Source organism: Saccopteryx bilineata, chromosome 5 (genome assembly GCF_036850765.1).
Source record: "Saccopteryx bilineata isolate mSacBil1 chromosome 5, mSacBil1_pri_phased_curated, whole genome shotgun sequence".
Classification (NCBI taxonomy): domain Eukaryota; kingdom Metazoa; phylum Chordata; class Mammalia; order Chiroptera; family Emballonuridae; genus Saccopteryx; species Saccopteryx bilineata.
The window spans coordinates 25,621,927-25,642,338 of record NC_089494.1 but is presented as its reverse complement, the minus strand read 5'-3'; the positions used below and the strand labels follow the sequence as shown (position 1 = coordinate 25,642,338).

The following is a 20,412-nucleotide window of genomic DNA, read 5'->3' as shown; positions in this document are numbered from 1 at the left end:
AAGGCTTCTTGGCTTTGCTCTCTAAGTGAGCCTTAGGCAACATATGCTTATTTGTTTTCCCTTTTTTTCCCCTTCAAATTTATTGATTTAGAGAATGGAGAAAAAGAGAAAGAGAGAGAGAGGAGAAAGAAATATCAATTTGTTGTTCCACTGATTTATGCATTTATTGGTTGACTCCTATGTGTGCTCTGACTGAGGATAAGACCCACGACCCTGGTGTACTGGGATGACACTCTAACCAACTGAGCTATCCTGCCAGGGCCGCGCATTTTATTGACTTTGTTCTTACTCCTGGTATTTGTTTCAACGTAAAGTAATACTCTAATTCTAGGCATTTGCTGAAAGAGAAGAGTGGAGCAAAAGAGCCTTCACAGAAGTTTAGGTCAAAACATTTTAGTCTGAACAAATGGACATAAGTAGTAGGCAAGTATGGTCACCCATAACTCAAATGTCACCTCAAAACACAATGCCTTTTAGGTTTACACATCTGAAATGCACCCCGGCAAATACTACTCTTGTCTGTCTCGGCTAGAAAACAGGAGGATGACACAGTGGTCGGCAGAATGAAAACATGGAGCTGGAGCACCTGTCTTCTGACCCGAGACAGTAAAATTAGGAAGCACACTGTGAAGTCACCATCATCACCTCTTACCTGCATCAGGAAGTAATAAATTCCTGCCAGGCCGTGAGCAGCCCCCACATAATATTCTTGGTACCATTCATACATCAGTGGAGTCTTTGCTGTGAAGTTTCTCTTTCTAGCTAGGTTTTCTCCAGATGTTAAGACTGCTTCACAAATCTACAGGGAGAAAGCCAACCAAAATAATGGGAGAATTAAGAGTAAAAACGTGCCCGGGAGAGGTAAATAATGTTTTGCCTCCATACTGGGGAACATGATGATTTAGACACCACCTTAGGCCATGGAAGGGCACCGGGAACTCAGAGAAGTGGGCGTGATTGATTCTTTCTGAAAAGAAGAGGGTATAAAAGATCTTGCACTCTTTTCACAAGAGCTTACAAGAATCCACTTGCCAAAGGAAGCCATGACTCCTTCAGGCACCACAGGACAGTGGTCCCCAACCTTTTTTGGGCCACGGACCGGTTTAATGTCAGAAAATATTTTCACGATCAGCCTTAAGGGTGGGACAGATAAATGTATCACGTGACCGAGACAAGCGTCAAGAGTGAGTCTCAGATGGATGTAACAGAGGGAATCTGGTCATTTTAAAAAAATAAAACATCGTTCAGACTTAAATATAAATAAAATGGAAGTAATGTAAGTTATTTATTCTTTCTCTGTGGACCGGTACCAAAGGGCCCACGGACCGTTACGGGTTCGTGGCCCGGGTGTTGGGGACCACTGCCACAGGAGACACCTGTGCCTGCAAGGTGAACTCTGGCCCTCATCCTCTTGGAAGGGCCTCTAATCTCTCAAACTGCTGGACTTCTTACTAAGTCGCTCTCTGTAGTGTTTCCAACAGTGCTCAGCATGAAGCCATTGATTTCTGATCATGCCTGACCCTTAGAGGTCAAGATACACCTTCCAGCTACTTGGGATATGTTAACTGGAGAAATAAAACCAACAGTTCAGGCAGATGGTAAGTGGAAGCTTAAAAAGACTCCAAAAATCACAAAAACATGGTACCTGCTTAATATGGTTTTGAGGAATCTTTTCTTCTTCAAAGTTCTTATTCACAAAGAGAAGAGCAAAGATGTAGCCCATTCGTCCATAGAGAATTTCATTTGGAGCATGGGGCTCAACCTTACATAGGTGAATTAGCCTGGGAAGAAAAATACATGCTTAAGATAATTTGAAAGGAATTAGGCAGTGGTATATCCAAAAAAATTGGTACATTTAAAACCACACACAGAGATATATACATTATATATTAAATTATATTATTTTAATACTTTAACATATATGTTATTATACATTAAGTATTGAGTGGGCTGGGCCACAGCACGAATGATGGTCAGGAATGTCAGAAAATAGCTCTTCCCGGGTGGAATGAGTGGTGGAGACGGGCTGGAGACTTCGTAGATGGCACAGGCTCTGCCACTGTTGGATGGGTAGGATCTTGGAAGGACCTACAACGTGGCTTTCTTCAGAGCAACAGAAACAGATACACTCGCATGTGTATCTCCTTTGTAATCATGCTTGTACATCCGGCAGAACCTGGTCAACAGCCTGGGCTTTCATTAGCATGTTCAGTGGTAAGGTGAGAGCTGAGAGCTGGGGTGTACAGCCCCTACCTCTAATCGCTGAAGCTACCAAGATCTACAAAAACCAAAATCAAATGAGCAGCAAAAACCTGACAATTGCTACCACCAGGCTGCATACCAGCAGGGACAGTGAAAAGCCTGTGCTCCGAAGGGAAGGTCCTTGTCAAAGAGAAAGCCGCTGTCCCCTCCCAGCGGCTCCCACCACTTCCGCACGCCCTGTGGTGAGACAAGCGGAACCCTCGCAATTTAAAATGAAGAAGACATGTTTTAATAACGAGAATGAGATGATTTAGCGACTAAAAGGGGGCAGCAGCTATGTACCAGACTGAGAAAAAGCTGTGAATGGATCCTTAAACAAAACTACTCCAACAGGAAAGAGAGCTCTTGGAAAAGCATGGCTGGTTGCAGTTACTAGCAATGGTCAAATTTCCATATCTATCTCAACAAATGGAGGCATGCCAACCTATCGGTTAAAGGTGCAATGGATGGCTCCTGCATGTTTTTTCCTTCTACAAATACAGGCATTAAACTCACAGTGGGATGGTGGTTATTTTAGGTATAGGGTCATGGTGATATGAGAGTGCTTTTAATATTCTTGTGATACCTTGATTCCCCCCTCCAATGTCAACAGGGTCATGTGAATGGTAGAAATATGAGCATTTTGTTTTCTACTTCAGTGTCATGCACACACTCCTCATGTTTTTAAAGAACTTAAAAATCTTTTAAAAAAGTCCTTTTTCTAATGTCCAGCGGGCAGTTCAGTGACATTGAGACCTTAAGAAAACAAAATCTATTTCCTAAAAATGGACTTACCTGATGTAGTTAACAGAATGAATGTCTAAGAGTCTTGATAACAATTTATTGTGTTTTAATCTAAGTATATCAAATTGTAGAGATTAGATACAAAAAAGTACTTTTACTTTTGCAAAGAAGATTTAAACAAACTACTCAAAAAGAGTAATTACCCATGGAGTTTTAACCAAATACTGCTCTACAGAAGCTATTCAGGACAATTATTACACGGACTGCAATGATGTTCTCATGTAAGTAAAATGTTTGAACCACTGTATTAGAGAACACCTTTTCTTATTTGCCACCATTATGACCTACCAGTAGGTGGCAGTATATAAATAGCATTCCAATTATTTTGCAGCCAAATTTATTTGCATTTGGGAAGTTAAAAGTGGGTAGCAAATACTTTTCAAATCTCTAAAAATAAAGTATTGTTCAGAGCACCTCCTTAAAACAATACTTTACAGTTTAGTGTAAAAAAGTATTTCATTTTTTTCCCTGGATTTGAATTTAAGTCATTAAAACTCAGTTGGGTCTGATGATTCTTAAAGGTAGGACTTTTAATTACATGTTTTACATGCCAATATCTTAAGATAAAAAGAAGAAATGACAGCATTTATAAGTCATAATGATTGTTCTGTGTGTTTTTAGAAACACTCAACTCCAGAAGGATTGCAACTCCATTTATTTGTTTCAATATGTTGATATTAATAGCAACCAATCTGAAGGAAGAACAAAAACATATAAACACATGCTAGTTCTGTTCCACTCTTAGCAATATTTCCCCAGGGTGTTATTGGGAAGTTTTTTGTCTTGTATCATCAAAAGAGGTCCTTTTCTTACTCATCATGCTGCAAAAAAGAGATTATATACATTTTCTGACCAGATAACCAAAACTCATCATCAGTGTAAATACTGGCCCCAAGGCACTATATACCCAGGTTAGTCACTGCACTGGGTATTTTTTTTTTTTAAATAAATTTTTATTAATGGTAATGGGATGACATTAATAAATCAGGGTACATATATTCAAAGAAAACATGTCTAGGTTATTTTGTTATTAAATTATGTTGCGTACCCCTCACCCAAAGTCAGACTGTCCTCCGCCACCCTCTATCTAGTTCTCTGTGCCCCTCCCCCTCCCCTAACTCTCTCCCTCCCTCCCTCCCATGTCCTCCCTCCCCCCACCCCTGGTAACCACCACACTCTTGTCCATGTCTCTTAGTCTCATTTTTATGTTCCACCAATGTATGGAATCATGTAGTTCTTGTTTTTTTCTGATTTACTTATTTCACTCCTTATAATGTTATCAAGTTCCCACCATTTTGCTGTAAATGATCTGATGTCATCATTTCTTATGGCTGAGTAGTATTCCATAGTGTATATGTGCCACATCTTCTTTATCCAGTCTTCTATTGAAGGGCTTTTTGGTTGTTTCCATGTCTTGGCCACTGTGAACATGCACTGGGTATTAAATAGGCAGTGTTTCCTATAATAGGAAGTAGTGGCACCAACTGTCTCTATGCAGAAGGAAGGGTCAAACATCTATAAAAAAATCAAGCACCAGGAAGAACTAGTGCTATTTACCAACCTACTCCCAAGGTTAATAGCAGGACAATCTGCATGTGCGCGCACGCACACACACACACACTCTCCTTTTGTGGAGTCACACAGCCCTCCAAGAAAAGTGTAAACAACTCTCTATGATGAATACAATTTGGGGTTTTTCTGTACCTCTAGAAGCCCTAGAATTCTCAGGGCCCTAAAGTCAAAACCTTTATCTTAAAAAAACACTGATTTCTTTGTATTTCAGTTTCTTTGTCTAAGGTTTAGACTTTTGATGATGCTAAAAATGCTTTGGTTTCTAAAACTGAAAATTATGAGTCTGAAAGATCACTATATTAAGAAAACATGGACAGGTAAGCTGAAGTAGGATGCTGGCATTGTAGCACAGCACGGGTGTCACAGAGAGAAACTGAGTGTCTGTGATATTTCACAAGGCTGTGTGATAGGAGCAAAAAGTTTCCATAAAGAGTAAAACTAATAATTAGGTTTATTAAAAAATTGATGACATCAATTAGTTTTGGGTTTCCTGAAATTAAATTGAAAAGACAAGATCTTTTTCCTTAAAAGGGAGGAAATGTGAAACTAATTCACAATTGTTTTTTTCTGCATGAAATCCAGAAATACGAAAAAATCAAAGCTGTGGCCACAAACAATGGTTTTTCCTATCATAAATTCACATTGTGTTTTCAACCTTAATAAGTCTGCTGGCTATAAAAAATATAGGTAAAATGCCATAAAAAACCCCCATAAATAATAAAGTCATCTCTTTTATCAAGGTATAAATTTTTTTTAGCTTACTCTTAAAAAGAGTGTTTGATAATAAACCAATATTAATATAAAATACCATCCTCCATATAAGAATACTCCATAAGAGTATTCTTATAAGAACAGACTCTGAGATGTCATGAGGAAAAAGGCTGTCTAAACGATAAGTTTGGCAAATCCGTTCCCTAGAGCAGGGACAGTTTCTCTTCCGACTCTTGGAAGACAGCAGCCAGTAAAGTTACATATTTAACAATCAGTATTTCCCCAATCTGTACACAACTCTTGTATTTAACAAACATTAACACTTATAAACATTAGTCACATAGCACGCTATTCCTATTTGAGAAAGGCTGGCATTATATATAAAATACTGTGCCCACAACAATTTATTTTTTATGCTACCTAAGAGTGATTCCCTCAATGAGACTTTCTTTTGAACCTCTAAAGCAGATGTGTGTCTAATGGCTTTAAACTGGCTACGTGAAAACCCCCCACAAAGGTAGTAGTTCCTGTATTTCAAATGATCTTATGCAAGTTAATTACTATGGAAGGCATACATGTGTTAATTAAACTTTTTGGGAAATCGGTTTTGTTTCACTTGCCACTGTGATCAAGCTTACTGACAAGTTTTATATTGAATACTTCCCAGCCCTGGGGTAGAATGTTCAAGTTTTTACCTCTAAAATATACCAGTACCACATTTTTTTAAGTTGCACTAGATAATTTCTAACCTCTGACAGATGTATAATAGGCATGCATTAAAAAGGTATTCAGAAGTATATGTCAATTGAGGGAATGCTGTAGTATGATTCAGAGATCATTACCGGTGGAGCACAAGATGCCTTGGACCCTCCGGTACTGACTCTTGCGTTAAACTTTTCAGTTACAATAAGAAAATACCACTGTATGGGGAAAAACTGAGGGAGGAGGGAGAATTTGCACATATATGCTCAAACAGCAAGAGTATGGTTGAGTCAGTACTTCTTTAAATACAACAGAAACCGCACTTTAAAATATCTAGTTACAGTGTATTCTGTAACATGAATGAGCCTTGAGGATATTATGCTAAGTGAAATAAGCCTGTAACAAGATGACAGGCATTGAACAGCCCCTCATATGAGACACCTGGAGTAGTTAAAAGTCATACGGACAGAAAGCAGAAGGGTGGGGCACATGGAAAGAGTTACGAAGATGGATGGTGGTGATGGCTGCAAAACATCATGAATGTATATACTTCATTCCAATGAACTGTATATTTAAAAATGGTTAATACAGAAAATTTTGTTACATGTATTTTCCCATAATAAGAAATTTGAAAAAAGAAACCAAATGTAAATTCTAGAACTAAAAATTTCAATGTCTAACATAAAAAATTCACTGGATGGGCTTAACAGCAGAATGGATATAACAGAAAAAATTGACACTTTCTTACAAGCGAACTGAGAATACATCAACATTACCTAATCTTAAGAACAGAGAGTGGGAAAATAATTGAAGTAAAGAACAGTCTGAGACGAGAACAATATCAAAAGGCCTAACATGTAATTAAAATTTCAGATGGAGAAGACAGAGGAAGGGGCAGAAAAAAAATTGGAAAAATCTTCTAGACCTTGACAGAGGTTTGGATTACACTGGTATATGTATTTGTCAAAACTCAGCATGCATACACTTAAAACTGGGAGTTTATTATGTATAAAGTTTACATCAAAGGAAGAAAACTATAAACAGATACTGAACTCTAGTAAATTATGTACAAGCTCAAGTATTTAGAAGAAAGTGTACTGATGTCTGCAATTTCCTCTGAAATGCAGCCCCACAAAAGGATTAATAATGGAGAGAGGAATGTTACATGGGTCGGTTTGTGATAAAGCAAGTACAGTAAGCCTATGCAGTAGATATACAGGTGTTAACTGTTCTTTCAACTTTTTTATATGTTTAAAATTTTCAAAATAAAATTTGAGGGGGGGGGGAGTCTACTTATTAAAATATTAGGCCAAAAGCCTGTTGTTTAAATACACATCACCACACAATGAAAGATTAACCAAGGGATCCTCAACAAAGGAAACCAGTAACCATACTACTATTCTAACAGTAATTTATAAGAAAGGATAGTGGGATTCAGAAACCATGGTCAACTCAGGGACAGTCACTAATTAAAATGCTGCTGGACTCAAGTGGGCAGAAGACCTTAAGAGCCAGCCATTAAGAAAGATATACGGAAGGCAAATAAGTATATGAAAGATGTTCCACATACATGTTAGAGTGAAATGCAAATGAAAACAAGGTATCACTGCACACCTACTGGGACGACCAACGTCCCAGAGCACGGACACCACTGAGTGCTGGCAAGGGTGTAGAACAGCAGGACTCCCCCCACTGCTGGGGGATGCAAAATGGTACTTTGGAAGACAGTTTGGTAGTTTTTTATAAAACTACAGAAAGTCTTAGCATACAATCCAGAAATTATACCCTTTAGTATTTACCCAAAGGAGTTGGAAACTTATGTGCAAATAAAAACTTGCACATGGATGTTTATAGTAGTTTATAATTGTCAGCAGTTGAAAGCAAGTAAGATATCTTGCAGTAGGTGAATGGTAAGTAAACTGGTACACAATGGAATATTATTCAGCACTAAAAAGAAATGAGCTATCAGGCCAAGAAAAGACCTGAGGAAGCTTGATGTATATTACTAACTGAAAGAAGGCAATCTGAAAAGGCTACATCCTGTGTGATTCCAATGACATGAGACTCTGGAAAAGACAAAACTATGGACACATAGGAAAATCAATGGTTGCCAGGGGTTAGGGAGGAGGAAAGAGGGGTAGGCAGAGCACAGAGGATTTTCCGGGCAAATGACTGTGAATGGTACTATCACAATGGAAACATATCATTATACACGTGTCCAATCAACAGCAGGTACCCGCCAAGAATGAGCTGCACGGAGACTAGGGACTTCAGGGAGGGCCGGTGTGTGAGCACAGCCCACCACTGTGAGCACTGCAGCCCTCTGCTGGGTGCAGACACGGGGAGGTGTGCATGTGTGGGGACACAGGCCTACGGGGAATCTACACGCTTCCCTTGCAATCTAGCTGTGAATTGAAAACTACTCTAAAAAGTAAAATCTATGAAATGACTAAACAAAATAAAAACCTTGCAGGCAACGTAACTCCGTACGCTACCTGCTCGGCGGGAACCTGGCAGCAGGCAGAACCGCACGGCAGCAGCTCTCTCAGCAGAACTCTGAAAGGGTTCGTTCAACTCTAGTAAAACAAGAACTGGAATTTATTAGTACAAAAGTTTGGTAATTCTTCATGATTCACAGCTTCTAGTAAGCTTGCCTGATTTATATTAAAAACAAGTTGGATTTGTGTATCATTGTCCTTAAAAAAGGCAGTTTTGCATCAGTTTGTATACCCTTAGGAGGCCTCTTTCAACCCACCACAGGAAGTGAACTGCATTTTTTCAAAGTATTGATCTTGGATAGCCCCTTGGATTAGTAATCATATAATTAAGCTTTTGATCTCATTTTTGTTACTGAAACTGATGTTTGATCTGGAACATGTCAGTGTTATTAGATTTCACAATGAAATAGGGATTATAACGGTTGTTCCTTAACTACAACATAAGAATGTAAGAATTGATCAAGTGACAGTACTAAGATTTATTGCTGAAAGTAAATTCAGTAAAAGTTCTTTTGCAAACACACCCAGAATGAATGCATAATGACACAGAGATAAAAGCCCTCCTACGGCAGCTGCTTACCGGGTGACGCAGTCGTCGGCCTGCTTCTGGCTGTTCATCTTGTGGTACACCACAGCGGCCGTGGCCAGCGGGCCTGCGTCCCCGCACAGGAAGGTGAAGGACCGCCTGGACAAACAGTTCAGACTCTGCTTTACGTAGCCATGTGCCAGCTGTAGGTAGGCAGGGTCCCCGAACACATTGTAGAGATGTAAGTAAAGCACAGCAATACCTGAAAAGCAAAAGGAAAATCATGTAAAAATGAGACAAGGGCAGCTCACTATTATTTCAGTATGTTGTCTACTCAGAAGTATGGATTTTTGATAAGGAGTGATAAATATGTAAACTCTCTGGTATCTAAACTCAGCTTTATTAGCAGGCAGCTCTAAGAGCCAGGCTTGGGCAAACGCTTGACTTGTTCTAAGTGTCCATCCACATCATTGTCACCCTAAAATAGTAACTCTAACATCCTCTAAGAACTCTAAAGCCAAGTTTCTGATTCATCCTGGTTGCACTCTGGTTATTGTGTTAATGTATTCTTCTTGATGGCTAAATCAAAACTACTGTTCCAAATAAACATTCACTTATTCATTTAACAAATCATTTTCTTAACAAACAAGAAATGTTTGTCTTGTGAGCTAAAGGAATTCAAAGACTAGGGAACGAGAAGTTTTTTGCATGAGAAGGTAGGCAGAGTAACCAAATCCCCACCCTGGTATCCTTGTAGGCTGGGATCAAAAGAAAACTATTAAATTACTTGAGATTTGAGAAAAATTCAATTCCTCCTCAAGCTCTTCTCTCTGCTGAGAACCCAGCCTCTTTGGGAACTACACTGTACAAGCTGCCAATGGCCTTTGCTTTGGGCTTTACTCCGCTTCTTACCCACTCTTGAAGCCTGCGATGTGTAACCGAGCCGCTGTCTGCTTGTTTTTCTTCCAAACACCTGTCCCAGCAGACAGAGCCTTCCCTAGAAGGCGCCTGGTCTCAGGGCAGACTCAAAGACGAGGCAGAAGCAGCCTGCCTGCGGCCTTTCCAGAAACTCATTTTTCTCCTTAAAGTACATTTTCCATCTCATTTACCATTTTAAAAAGATACAAAGCTTCTGTTTAAATCTAAATTAATAGAGCCAAGCTCTTCACAAATTTCAATGCAGTAAAAATGCAGTCTGCAAAATTACTTTTCACTGTACTGAGGGCAATTTTAAATTTAGATAGCTTTCTCATTTTGCATGGGTAATCTCCAAAGCTTTGTGCTAGAAACAATTCAATTTCACATGTATATTAAGACCAAATTTTCATTTCCTGCCAAAGTTAATAATGTTGCCTGCTTTTTCAAAGTAGCTTGGTGTTAGTAATTCCACAAGCTGATGATCAGATGTACCAATGCTCAGGGTTTGTAGACATAAGTGTATAAAACCACATATGTGGGTAAGAAAAAAAAAATTCCTTTTCACAAATGATCAATGTCAAGAGCTTCTTGTAGAATTAGATCCGTAATAGGCTTCGTCTCATCCACTCCAGGCATCTGCAGGCAATCAGTGTAAACTATTACCCTTCCATTTTGCCCTCTGAGTCCCATGGCTGCCTGAACTCCCCTGATCAAGTTATGTAAGCACCAACGCCAGATAATGACATGACTGAGATCTGAGAAAATAAAAAGTGATTAACTACAAGCCCAATGATTGCTTTCCTTTGCAGACCTTTGGCTCTCATTATCAACGATTCCTCTTGGCCTAAATATTTAACAAACAAAACCCATAAAGATTTGCAATTGGAAGATTTGGTGCATTTCTCATGAAAAACAGGTAATCATTTCTAAAGTCTCACAATATTTCATTTAGAAAAAATATTTTGTTTTTTTCTTTTTGATCAACAAAGAATTATCTTGCCAGCCTCTGGGACTTCACCATCTCAGGTTCTATTTCTTTCCTCATTCTGGGCCTGCGTGTGTGCATATTTTGATTAAGCAATCTCCTGCTGGTTGCAATTTACAATGTCCAACCTTTCTTGTCACAAAAATCCCAAGGATAAAAAGGGTTTCGAGTGAGGGGTGCTGCTGCTGCCAATTAAAAAATCTTCCTGAACAAGCTTATTATATATCAGTCTAGGTTAGGAAAATAAGACAGAATGCCTAAGTCAAAGAAAGCCATTGAATACCGCATCAATTATAAACCAGGTGTCCCTATTTAATAACAGAAAGAACTGGAGGAACTACCTGTGGCCGAATGTCTTGACTCTGATTCTTAGAGCTTCCAACCTTTGACAATATTCTTGCATATAACATCACCTCTGCAGAACTACCAGAGGCTGAAACTGGCCGGTAACTAACTAGTGGGAATACTCCCAGCAAGTGGAATTATCTGAGCAACTTCTTGTGGACCAGAAGCCTAGAGAATGACCTGGTTAATAAGGCTGGGCTGCGAGGGGACTAAAAGATTAAAAAGCAGATTTAGTAACTTAGATGTGATGCTAATCCACTGTCAGTTTATACAGAGGAGTAGTACTCAATAAAAACATTTCTAAAAGATAAGTTGGCCATATGTGTTAGTCCAGGTCTTTCAAAATGGAATTGAATATGCAGGACTTGATTTGGAAGGTCTACCCTTTTACCTAGGGAATGGAGTGTGAACATGCACCATATGAAAAGGGCAGCAGGATATCATACCAGCAATTACATGCTTTGGCTTGGGTGTGACACATGCCACTTCCACATGCAGCCCCTGGTCCAGAACAGGTGGCCTCACCTAATTAGAATGTGTGTGTGTGGGTGGGTGGTCCTGATCCTCCCATGAGCACAGAAGGAGAGGGACAGCAGGTATGGTGAGCACTACAAGTGTCTATCTAACATGGGGTCTGCTGGGGAGGAGGCAGAGAGGAGCCAAACCTGGGAAGTCAGGTTTGAGATATTCATTATAAACCCCCGTAGGGAGGTCAAGTAGGCGGCTGGATATATGAGTCTGGAGCGCATCAGGAATGAGAAGAAGGACAAATGTCCTCCAAATGTGTGGAAAATGTGTTAACCAAAGTGGTCAGTGACTCCCTGATGCAGTTCAGGAGCAGCTGGAGTAGAAGCAACATTGATTCAATGCAAGTGGGAGCTGCCTTCGACTGAAGAGCAAAAACTAAAACCAGCTTAGCACCTCCTTTATGGACTGAGAGGCCAGAAGAAACTCAGACATTTATTATTTTGACCTTCCAGTTTATGGATCCTGTTTGGTTCCTCAGCACTGCAATGCCCAATATGATAGCCTCTGTAGGCAGTTAGGTTAATTAAAAGTAAACAATATTAAAATTCTGTTTCTCAGTCACACTAGCCACATGTCAAACGCTCGATAGCCGCATGGAGCTAGTGGCTACCGTAATGGGTAGCAAAGTAATGTTTCTATCACCACAGAGCGTTCTAAGGATGCCCCTCCTCTGAACAAAAGCATAGATGTTATTCTGTCATGAAGTTCAGAAAGCGTGGCACTGCCTCACAGTTTTTCATAGAAATCTTCTTTTGGAAATGTTGACAACAACTTGAAAGAAAAGTAATATATACTGTGAAGACCAAATAAAATTTTGCTGTCACAGAAATCCATTCTGGCTTTCAGGAAACTCTGAACCAGATTTTTCTATTGTTTCCTTCCATAGCTAACAGTCTGGGAAGGGAGGGCAAACAGCTTACGGACACTTCTAAATCTGCAATATCCTCAGTCAGCTACTTACCCCAGTAGTACTATAAATATAGCCAGCTGTTTAGAAGTAATTAATATTGAGCCTTTGAATTTCTGTGGGATCATTAGTCCTATTCATCCTGACCAATCAAGACCCGGTGTGCCTGAAATGTGTATGGAGACGATGAAAATCTCCACAGATGCATGAGCCTCTCAAAACACTTTTCTGTAATCTGCATCTCAGAGATTACTCCTTAACATTATTCATTTACTTATAAACAGTCCACACAAATCTTTGCCATGGTAGTTCAGCTCTAGAAGGCATTTCCTTACAGGCCAGGGCTTTTACAAACTGTCTTCATGGTCTCTGTATGCGGAATCGTGTTCAAACTGTAGCGGTGCTCAGCTAACACCCAAGACTGAGTCATCATCGTCTGAGTGATATGAAAACATGAACTCCCTAAAGGAGGGTGATGGGTTGTTTTAAGTTTCAAATAAACTGTTTAAATGTTCATTAATTTGTTTTTATTTCTTTTTAGATTTATAAATATAAGTGAAGTTTCCTCTGATTAACTTTATACAAGATGATCATCTTTCTATATCAGGTTAGTACTTTCTAACGCGTTATGTTATAATGGTTTCTCAATTGCGAAGAGTGTCTGAGTGTGTGTATTTCCATTTCTACAACAAACTTACAGTTGCCGTTAGGGCAGGACTCCCCTGGCCAGTCACTGCAGTTACTGTGTGCAGCGCTGTGCGGAGCCTGCATGTAAACACTGCACTGACTAGCACTTCCGCTCAGTCATCTGACCACAGCTGAGCATCCTGAGCTGCTGGCTTTCCAATGCTCCAGTCCTTTTAATCCAGCTAATCTGGGAGGAAACTAGTCGGGACTCCACAGCCTTAATCTAATAGTATTGCTACAGACAAAGGAGGGGAAGAGAAATTAAAGAGGGCACATGAGCACTCTGAAGATGTGTCTTCTCCTGAATCTATTTCCAGAGATGACCAATAGGAAAAGAGATTGAAAAAAGAGAAGACATCATGCTCTCCTCCTCCTTCCCTCAGGCCCTGCAGGGCACTGCTTCCTAACTGTCGCATTAAGGAGGGCTCCTAGTCTTCTATCCAGACTGCTGTATGTGTGATAAATCCTTCACACACAGTCATTAAGAGCACTCCGTTGTTACTGTGAATGATGCTACTTAACACAACAGTCCTTAGCTCCCAGTAACTACTCAATAAATGTCCAACCCCAAATGCCCAATGTGAACCTCACTGTGTTGAGTCACTCTGTCTCATCACTGATGCCTGAGCTGAGGGCAGAGGAGGAAGAGAGGGAACCATACTCTCCCTCTCCCATTTCCTGCCTTCCTCCCCCCCACCCCCACTGGCTCCTCTGACTGGGGAGGGTGGAAAATGTGCTATCTGGCCTCACTCTTGGCCTCCTTTCTGGATGTCTCTGTCCTCAGGCCCTCTGCCTTCTCCTCTCACTGTTTCCATGGTAATCCATACCTTGGGCTGTCCAGATGCTCTGTTTGAGGCTGAGGAGGGAAGTTCAAATGAGGGGGCAAGGAGGAAGCCACTCAACATCCAGATCTAAACAATAAGCTCTCTATCCACTTTACCAATTATAAAGCCCTATCTAATTCTTGTTCATTTCTCAATTACATCAGAGGTTGAAGGGAAAGAGATGTGATTAACTGACTAATGTATGAAATGAACTGAATTCTCACCCTATCCCCATTACACCTCGTTTTAAGGGAGTGGTCCCCAACCCCTGGGCCGCGGACCGGTACTGGTCCGTGGGTCATTTGGTACCAGTCCGCAGAGAAATAAATAACTTACATTATTTTCGTTTTATTTATATTTAAGTCTGAACGATGTTTTACTTTTTAAAAATGACCAGATTCCCTCTGTTACATCTGTCTACGACTCACTCTTGACTCTTGTCTCGGTCACATGATACATTTATCTGTTCCACCATAAAGGCTGGTCTGTGAAAATATTTTCTGACATTAAACCGGTCCGTGGCCCAAAAAAGGTTGGGGACCATTGTTTTAAGGTACAGTTCCTAGTTTGCATAGGTGTTAACTAGAATGGTAATGGCAGGACATCATCCATCCATCCATCCATCCAGCCAATGGTGGGATTCAAATAATTTAACAACTGGTTCTCTGCTCTAACAACCATTTTAAGTATAAAAAAACATATACTGAAAGGTAGTTTATTATTTCATGCATTTAACACTTAAATAAGAACAATTAAAGATATATACAAAACTAGATTATAAGAAGTTTAAAATATTAATGAAAAATATTATTTAAGTAATACTTGAAAAAATAATAAAACTGTTATTTAAGATATTTCCATATTATTCTTGATTGGTGTCCTCACTTGCAATTTTCTTCACCTATGGATGGAATGAACATCATTATGGGCACTTAGAATATGCTGTTGTGCAGATGAAGGTTAAAAAAGATTAAGGAATGTAAATTTGTGATTTTCACATTGGATGGCTGCCCAGATATGCACCTTAGAGAGAGCCCTGATTATGAGTGTCATTTTAACAACTGGTTCGCCGAACTGAACAAAAAGTTAGGTTGCGGGTTCTGTCGAGCCAGTGCAAACTAGCTGAATCCCACCACTGCATCCGTGCATCCATCCATCCAACATACAGTGTGTCCGTAAAGTCATGGTGCACTTTTGATCGGTCACAGGAAAGCAACAAAAGACGATAGAAATGTGAAATCTGCACCAAATAAAAGGAAAACCCTCCAGTTTCTGTAGAATGATGTGGCAGCATGTGCGCATGTGCAGATGATGACGTAACACTGTGTATACAGCAGAGCAGCCCACGGCCATGTCGGTTGAGATGTGGACGGTACAGAGGAAAGTTCAGTGTGTTCTGTGGCTCGCTAAATTCGAATCTGTGACCAAAGTGCACCGTGAATATTGGCGCGTTTATAACAAAGCACCACCACATAGGAATAACATTACTCGGTGGGATAAGCAGTTGAAGGAAACCGGCAGTTTGGTGGAGAAACCCCGTTCTGGTAGGCCATCAGTCAGTGATGAGTCTGTAGAGGCTATACAGGATAGCTAACTAAGGAGCCCTAAAAAATCTGTGCATGAGCCCACATCGAACTGCACTGAATAAGAATGAAACTGGGAGAGTTTTCCTTTTATTTGGTGCAGATTTCACATTTCTATTGTCTTTTGTTGCTTTCCTGTGACTTTTCCATGGTCAAAAGTGCACCATGATTTTGCGGACACATTGTATATTTAGTAAGCACTAAGTATGGACCTAGCATTGTATTAGGTGCTAAAGTTACTAGAATGAAAAGGACAAGACACAGCCCCAGTCTCTTTGGTGTCTGTAAAAATCAAATTGCTCAGACATGTCTTCTTTCTTTCCTTCCTGCTATTTCTTCTATCTCTACCAACACTCATTCTGCTCTCTGGGCCTCACCTAAGCGCACTGGCATCTAACCCTTACAGTTGTTTCAGCTCAGTGGCTTGGCAATTTAAAGTAACTCGTAGTACAATGACATCAACGTCATATAAAATGCAGGCAGAAAGAAAGCAGGCGACACTCTTGGTGCATTTCTCTCTAGTAGTCACTGTGGAGGGCTCTAGGAACCTGGTGGAGCTCCGTGCCCTGAATTCCCTCTGCTGGTCCTACCTGCTTCTACTGGGAAGCATAGGTGCTTCTCATGAAGGTGAGGGACACTTGTTCAGGGCTCAAAGTAGACACAGAAATGCTGGCTCTGACAATGAGATCGAACTGCAAAGAAAAGACACTTGGCTAAAGTGATTCCTTTCCAATATGCCCGGTATCAGCGGCATGAAGACCCACATGCTAAGCTGTAGCTCCAAGGCCGTACATTTGGCGGATGAAAGACACAGCATCCCAAAACACTTTAAAGACTTACATTTAGAGTGCAAGTGAATAATACACTCTAGGGATTAGGCAGCACCGCCTCCTATTTAAAATGTTCTCTAACACTTGAAAAGAGGAACTATATGCTGATCTTAGCCTCATTAACACAGTTAGTTAGTTATAGAAGATTGGGTCATTTCTTTTAGAACTAAAGCCTCCAGAGTCCTGTGTGTACTTTTTCCCCTCAAAGTGTGAGTTGATCATCATTTCCCTTAGGAATCATCATAGTTAAGAGTGGGAAAAAAATGAAATTAAATGAGGGCTAGCACATTCCCTCATTCTCTCTTTAAGACACAAATGAGATCAGCCATCCCTTGGGTTTACTTAACCCTTCTACCATATTATCTGCAAGGGAAGCAATCGTTTCTACTAAATGCTTATTTCTAATCCAAGACTCTTTGGCCATCATCTAAGACCACTCAGTAACTGGCCATCAGGCTTGACCATCAGGAACCTCCTTGCCTGCTACTCTCTGTGCTGTCGGCTGCTTGTGCACAGATATATAGGATTCTTGATGGGATACCTAGAAAACCTAAATGCTCCCCAAACTGGGAGCACATACCAGAAAGAACTCTTGCAAATCTCCCAAAAAAGCATTAAGGCTAAACATGAACAATTCAATGTTTATTGTTGGCATATGTCATATATCTATGTAATGATGCATTACATTTCAATGCACTCTTTTTATAAAGTAGGCTTTTAGTGAACAGAGCTGAAGCTGTTTATTTCAAATATCACTCATTAACAGCTGCAGGTGTTACCAGTTGATTTCAGACATGGGTGATATTTCACACAAGAATTATCCTCAGCCCTGACCAGTTGGCTCAGTGGTAGAACATCGGCCCAGCATGCGGACGTCTGGGTTTGATCCAGTCAGGGCACACATGAGAAGAGACCATCCGCTTCTCTTCCCTTCTCTCTCCCTCTTCTCTCTCTCTTCCCCTATAGCAGCCAGTGGCTCAACTGGTTTGAGCACTGGCCCCAGGCACTGAGGATAGCTCACTTGGACCAAGCATTAGCCCCAGACAGGGGTTGCCAGGTTGATCCAGGTCAGGGAACATGTGGAAAACTGTCTATCTCTCCTCTTCTCACTTAAAAAAAATCCTCAATAAATTTTTTCAAATACAAGCAATTATGAGGATAAGCTTCTGTTTTCCCCCAGTTAATGTTCTATCCTGAAACCATGCTAATATGTTAATACAGGATAAGGAGAGAAAACAACTTCTATAGGACAATGCTGGAAATTTCATTTTCCTAGCTGCAAATGCTCATACATCTTTCCAGGGTTTACTTTATGCCCAATCTCAAATAACTTTTTTTAAAAAATTAAGTGAAAGCAGGGGAGACAGAGAGACAGACTCCCACATGCACTCAAACCAGGATTCACCCAGCAAGCCCTCAGAGGGGCAATGGCCTGTCCATCTGGGAAATGCTCCATTGCTTGGCAACTGAGCTATTTTTAGCACCTGAGACAGAGGCCCCAGAGCCATCCTGAGCTCCAGGGCCAACTTGCTCAAACCAACTAAGCCATGGCTGTAGGAGGGAGAGAGATAGAGCAGGAGAGAGAGAGAGAAGGGGAGGGGGGAGAAGCAGATGGTTGCTTCTCCTTTGTGCCCTGACCAGGAATCGAACCCAGGACATCCACACACTGGGTTGACACTCTTCCACTAAGCTAACTGGCCAGGGCCCTAAATAACTTTTTCCTAGATCTTTAAATACTGTAGTAAATACTCTTGCCTATCTAACAAGCCATTTTCCTTTCTTTCCAAATTCCTTTCATGTTTTATCAGGGCTTATGGTTTTCTAAAACACTTAAAACTGATTAGTCATTAACCATTTCTAAAAAGTTTGTACATGTATCATGTTTTGATTGCTCAAATTACTCCATCTGAGTAAACATGCACACACACATGCACACACGCACAATCTTGTCATCACTGTCTCCATCTCTCAGTAAAGAGCAGGTGCTCTAAAGCCAATCATGCTGGGTTGAATCCTAGCTTTGTCACTTACTAGCTTTGTAACCTTGAACAGGTACTCAGCTTCGCTTTGCTTTACTTTTCTCATCTGTGAAATGGGGGTATGAATAGTATCCATGCCTGGAGCTCTTCTGAGACTTTGACTAGTTAATTAACGCAAAGCACTTGGAGCAGTGCCTGGCATGTAATGTTAGTTATTGGCATGCATGCACACAACTTCTGACTTCTGTCATTCATATGGCAATCCTAATAACAGTTTCTTAATAAGAATCATGTTTTAATCTTTACTCTTGCCCTACAAATGATCACAAAAAACTGCATACTGTTGATCCTCATTCCCTTGGGAACCAAAATTTATTCATTATCGTTTATTATTAAGTATTAAATTCTTGTTTTTGAACATTAATATATAATAATCACTTTTTAACTCTCAATCACTGCCTGGAAAGTTGATTATTCACAACACTTCATTCCTGGATAAGCATGAGCTAGATCAGAGGGAATTATGGTAATACTGTCTCATTCACCAATATGAGATGGTTGTGAGGTTTGTAAAAAATTCTTCCCTCTTTTATTTCCTAGAGTCAAGGCATTTCACCTCTCTGTTGTGAATAAAAGGGTAAAAACCAAGAACACAGAATGTAAAGCTGCACTGTGACATCCCACTGGTATAAATATGCAGGTTTAGTGAAAATGGCACTTGACTATTAAAAGCCTACGCTGGGAACCAAGATGGCTGCAGAGTAGGCTGAAGCTACACTCAGCATCCCCAGTGCCAAACTGGAATTACAACTAAGTTACAGATTAATGGACCTGAATAACCAACTAAAGACTAGCTGAACACAAGTCTCAGAACCAAGGATCTATAGAAGCCACACAGAAACTTGTAGGAAGGGTGGAGACAGGGCAAGGGCTGGCCCCACTCCCATGGGTGGCAGCTGAGAATCTGGAGGGGTGTATCAGCCGCAAATGCCCCAGCCTGAGCAGCAAAGGTCTCAACCCCAGGCCAGGCTCCCTATCGCAGAGCACCAGAGCGGACAAGAGGAGCCCACGTAACACCTGATTGTGAAAACCAGCTGGGATTCTGCCTGCCAGGAAGAGACAGGAGTCTGCATGAAACCCATGTCTCTTGTTAAAGAGCCAGTACACAAAATCTCATTTTCAGCCACACACCCTGGGCTCTGGCAGAAGGAAGGTGACTCAGAGCAAACTAGAGTCATAGAGAGAAGAACTTGGTTATATGACCCCGAGGAGAGAACTGAAGGGTCCACACTGCCTACAGCTGCCATCTGCCCTGGATCATGCAGTCCTGAGGGTGTGCACTAACTTCATCCTTTTCACTCCCAGAGGCCCCACCCTGCTGAGCCTGTGTCCTGCAAAAAACTCTGCTGGTTGTATCCAGCCTTGGCCCCTGGTATGCTATGCCTTGGGGAACCATTAAGGGGATTAAGATAAACCCAGGAATTGTCAAAGACTTGGGCAGACACTGAGCTGTCTGGTTCTGGAGTAGGGGCCACATTTTCCCTCCCCTGTCCCTTTGTCCCCTAATAGGAGACCCACAAACCACATCTTCCAAGAGGCCCAATGCTGAGTTCACACCTTGTGGAGGAGTCTGTGGGCTGTGGCCAGCCTGGGCCTACTCTATAGATTTTTTCCGGAAGGCTCTCAAGGAAATCCAGGCAACATCAGTGGGTGGCAGAACAGCTAGCAGGCAGAGCTGAATATTGGGGTGCGCTGGGCCTTTTGCTGACCTG

The 20,412-nt window shown here is 40.9% G+C and overlaps 1 protein-coding gene across 2 annotated transcripts in view; it reads right to left on the bottom strand.

The window, feature by feature from the left end:
* Positions 1 to 20,412, bottom strand: part of LANCL1 (LanC like glutathione S-transferase 1) — a 51,539-nt gene that overhangs the window by 7,975 nt on the left and 23,152 nt on the right. For both annotated transcript variants that reach the window (XM_066279552.1, XM_066279550.1), the window contains exons 4-6: positions 9,109 to 9,316; positions 1,646 to 1,781; positions 653 to 799 (exon numbers count right to left, since the gene is read on the bottom strand). In XM_066279552.1, coding sequence (XP_066135649.1) covers positions 653 to 799; positions 1,646 to 1,781; positions 9,109 to 9,316 — 491 coding nt within the window. The remainder of the gene's footprint in view (positions 1 to 652; positions 800 to 1,645; positions 1,782 to 9,108; positions 9,317 to 20,412) is intronic.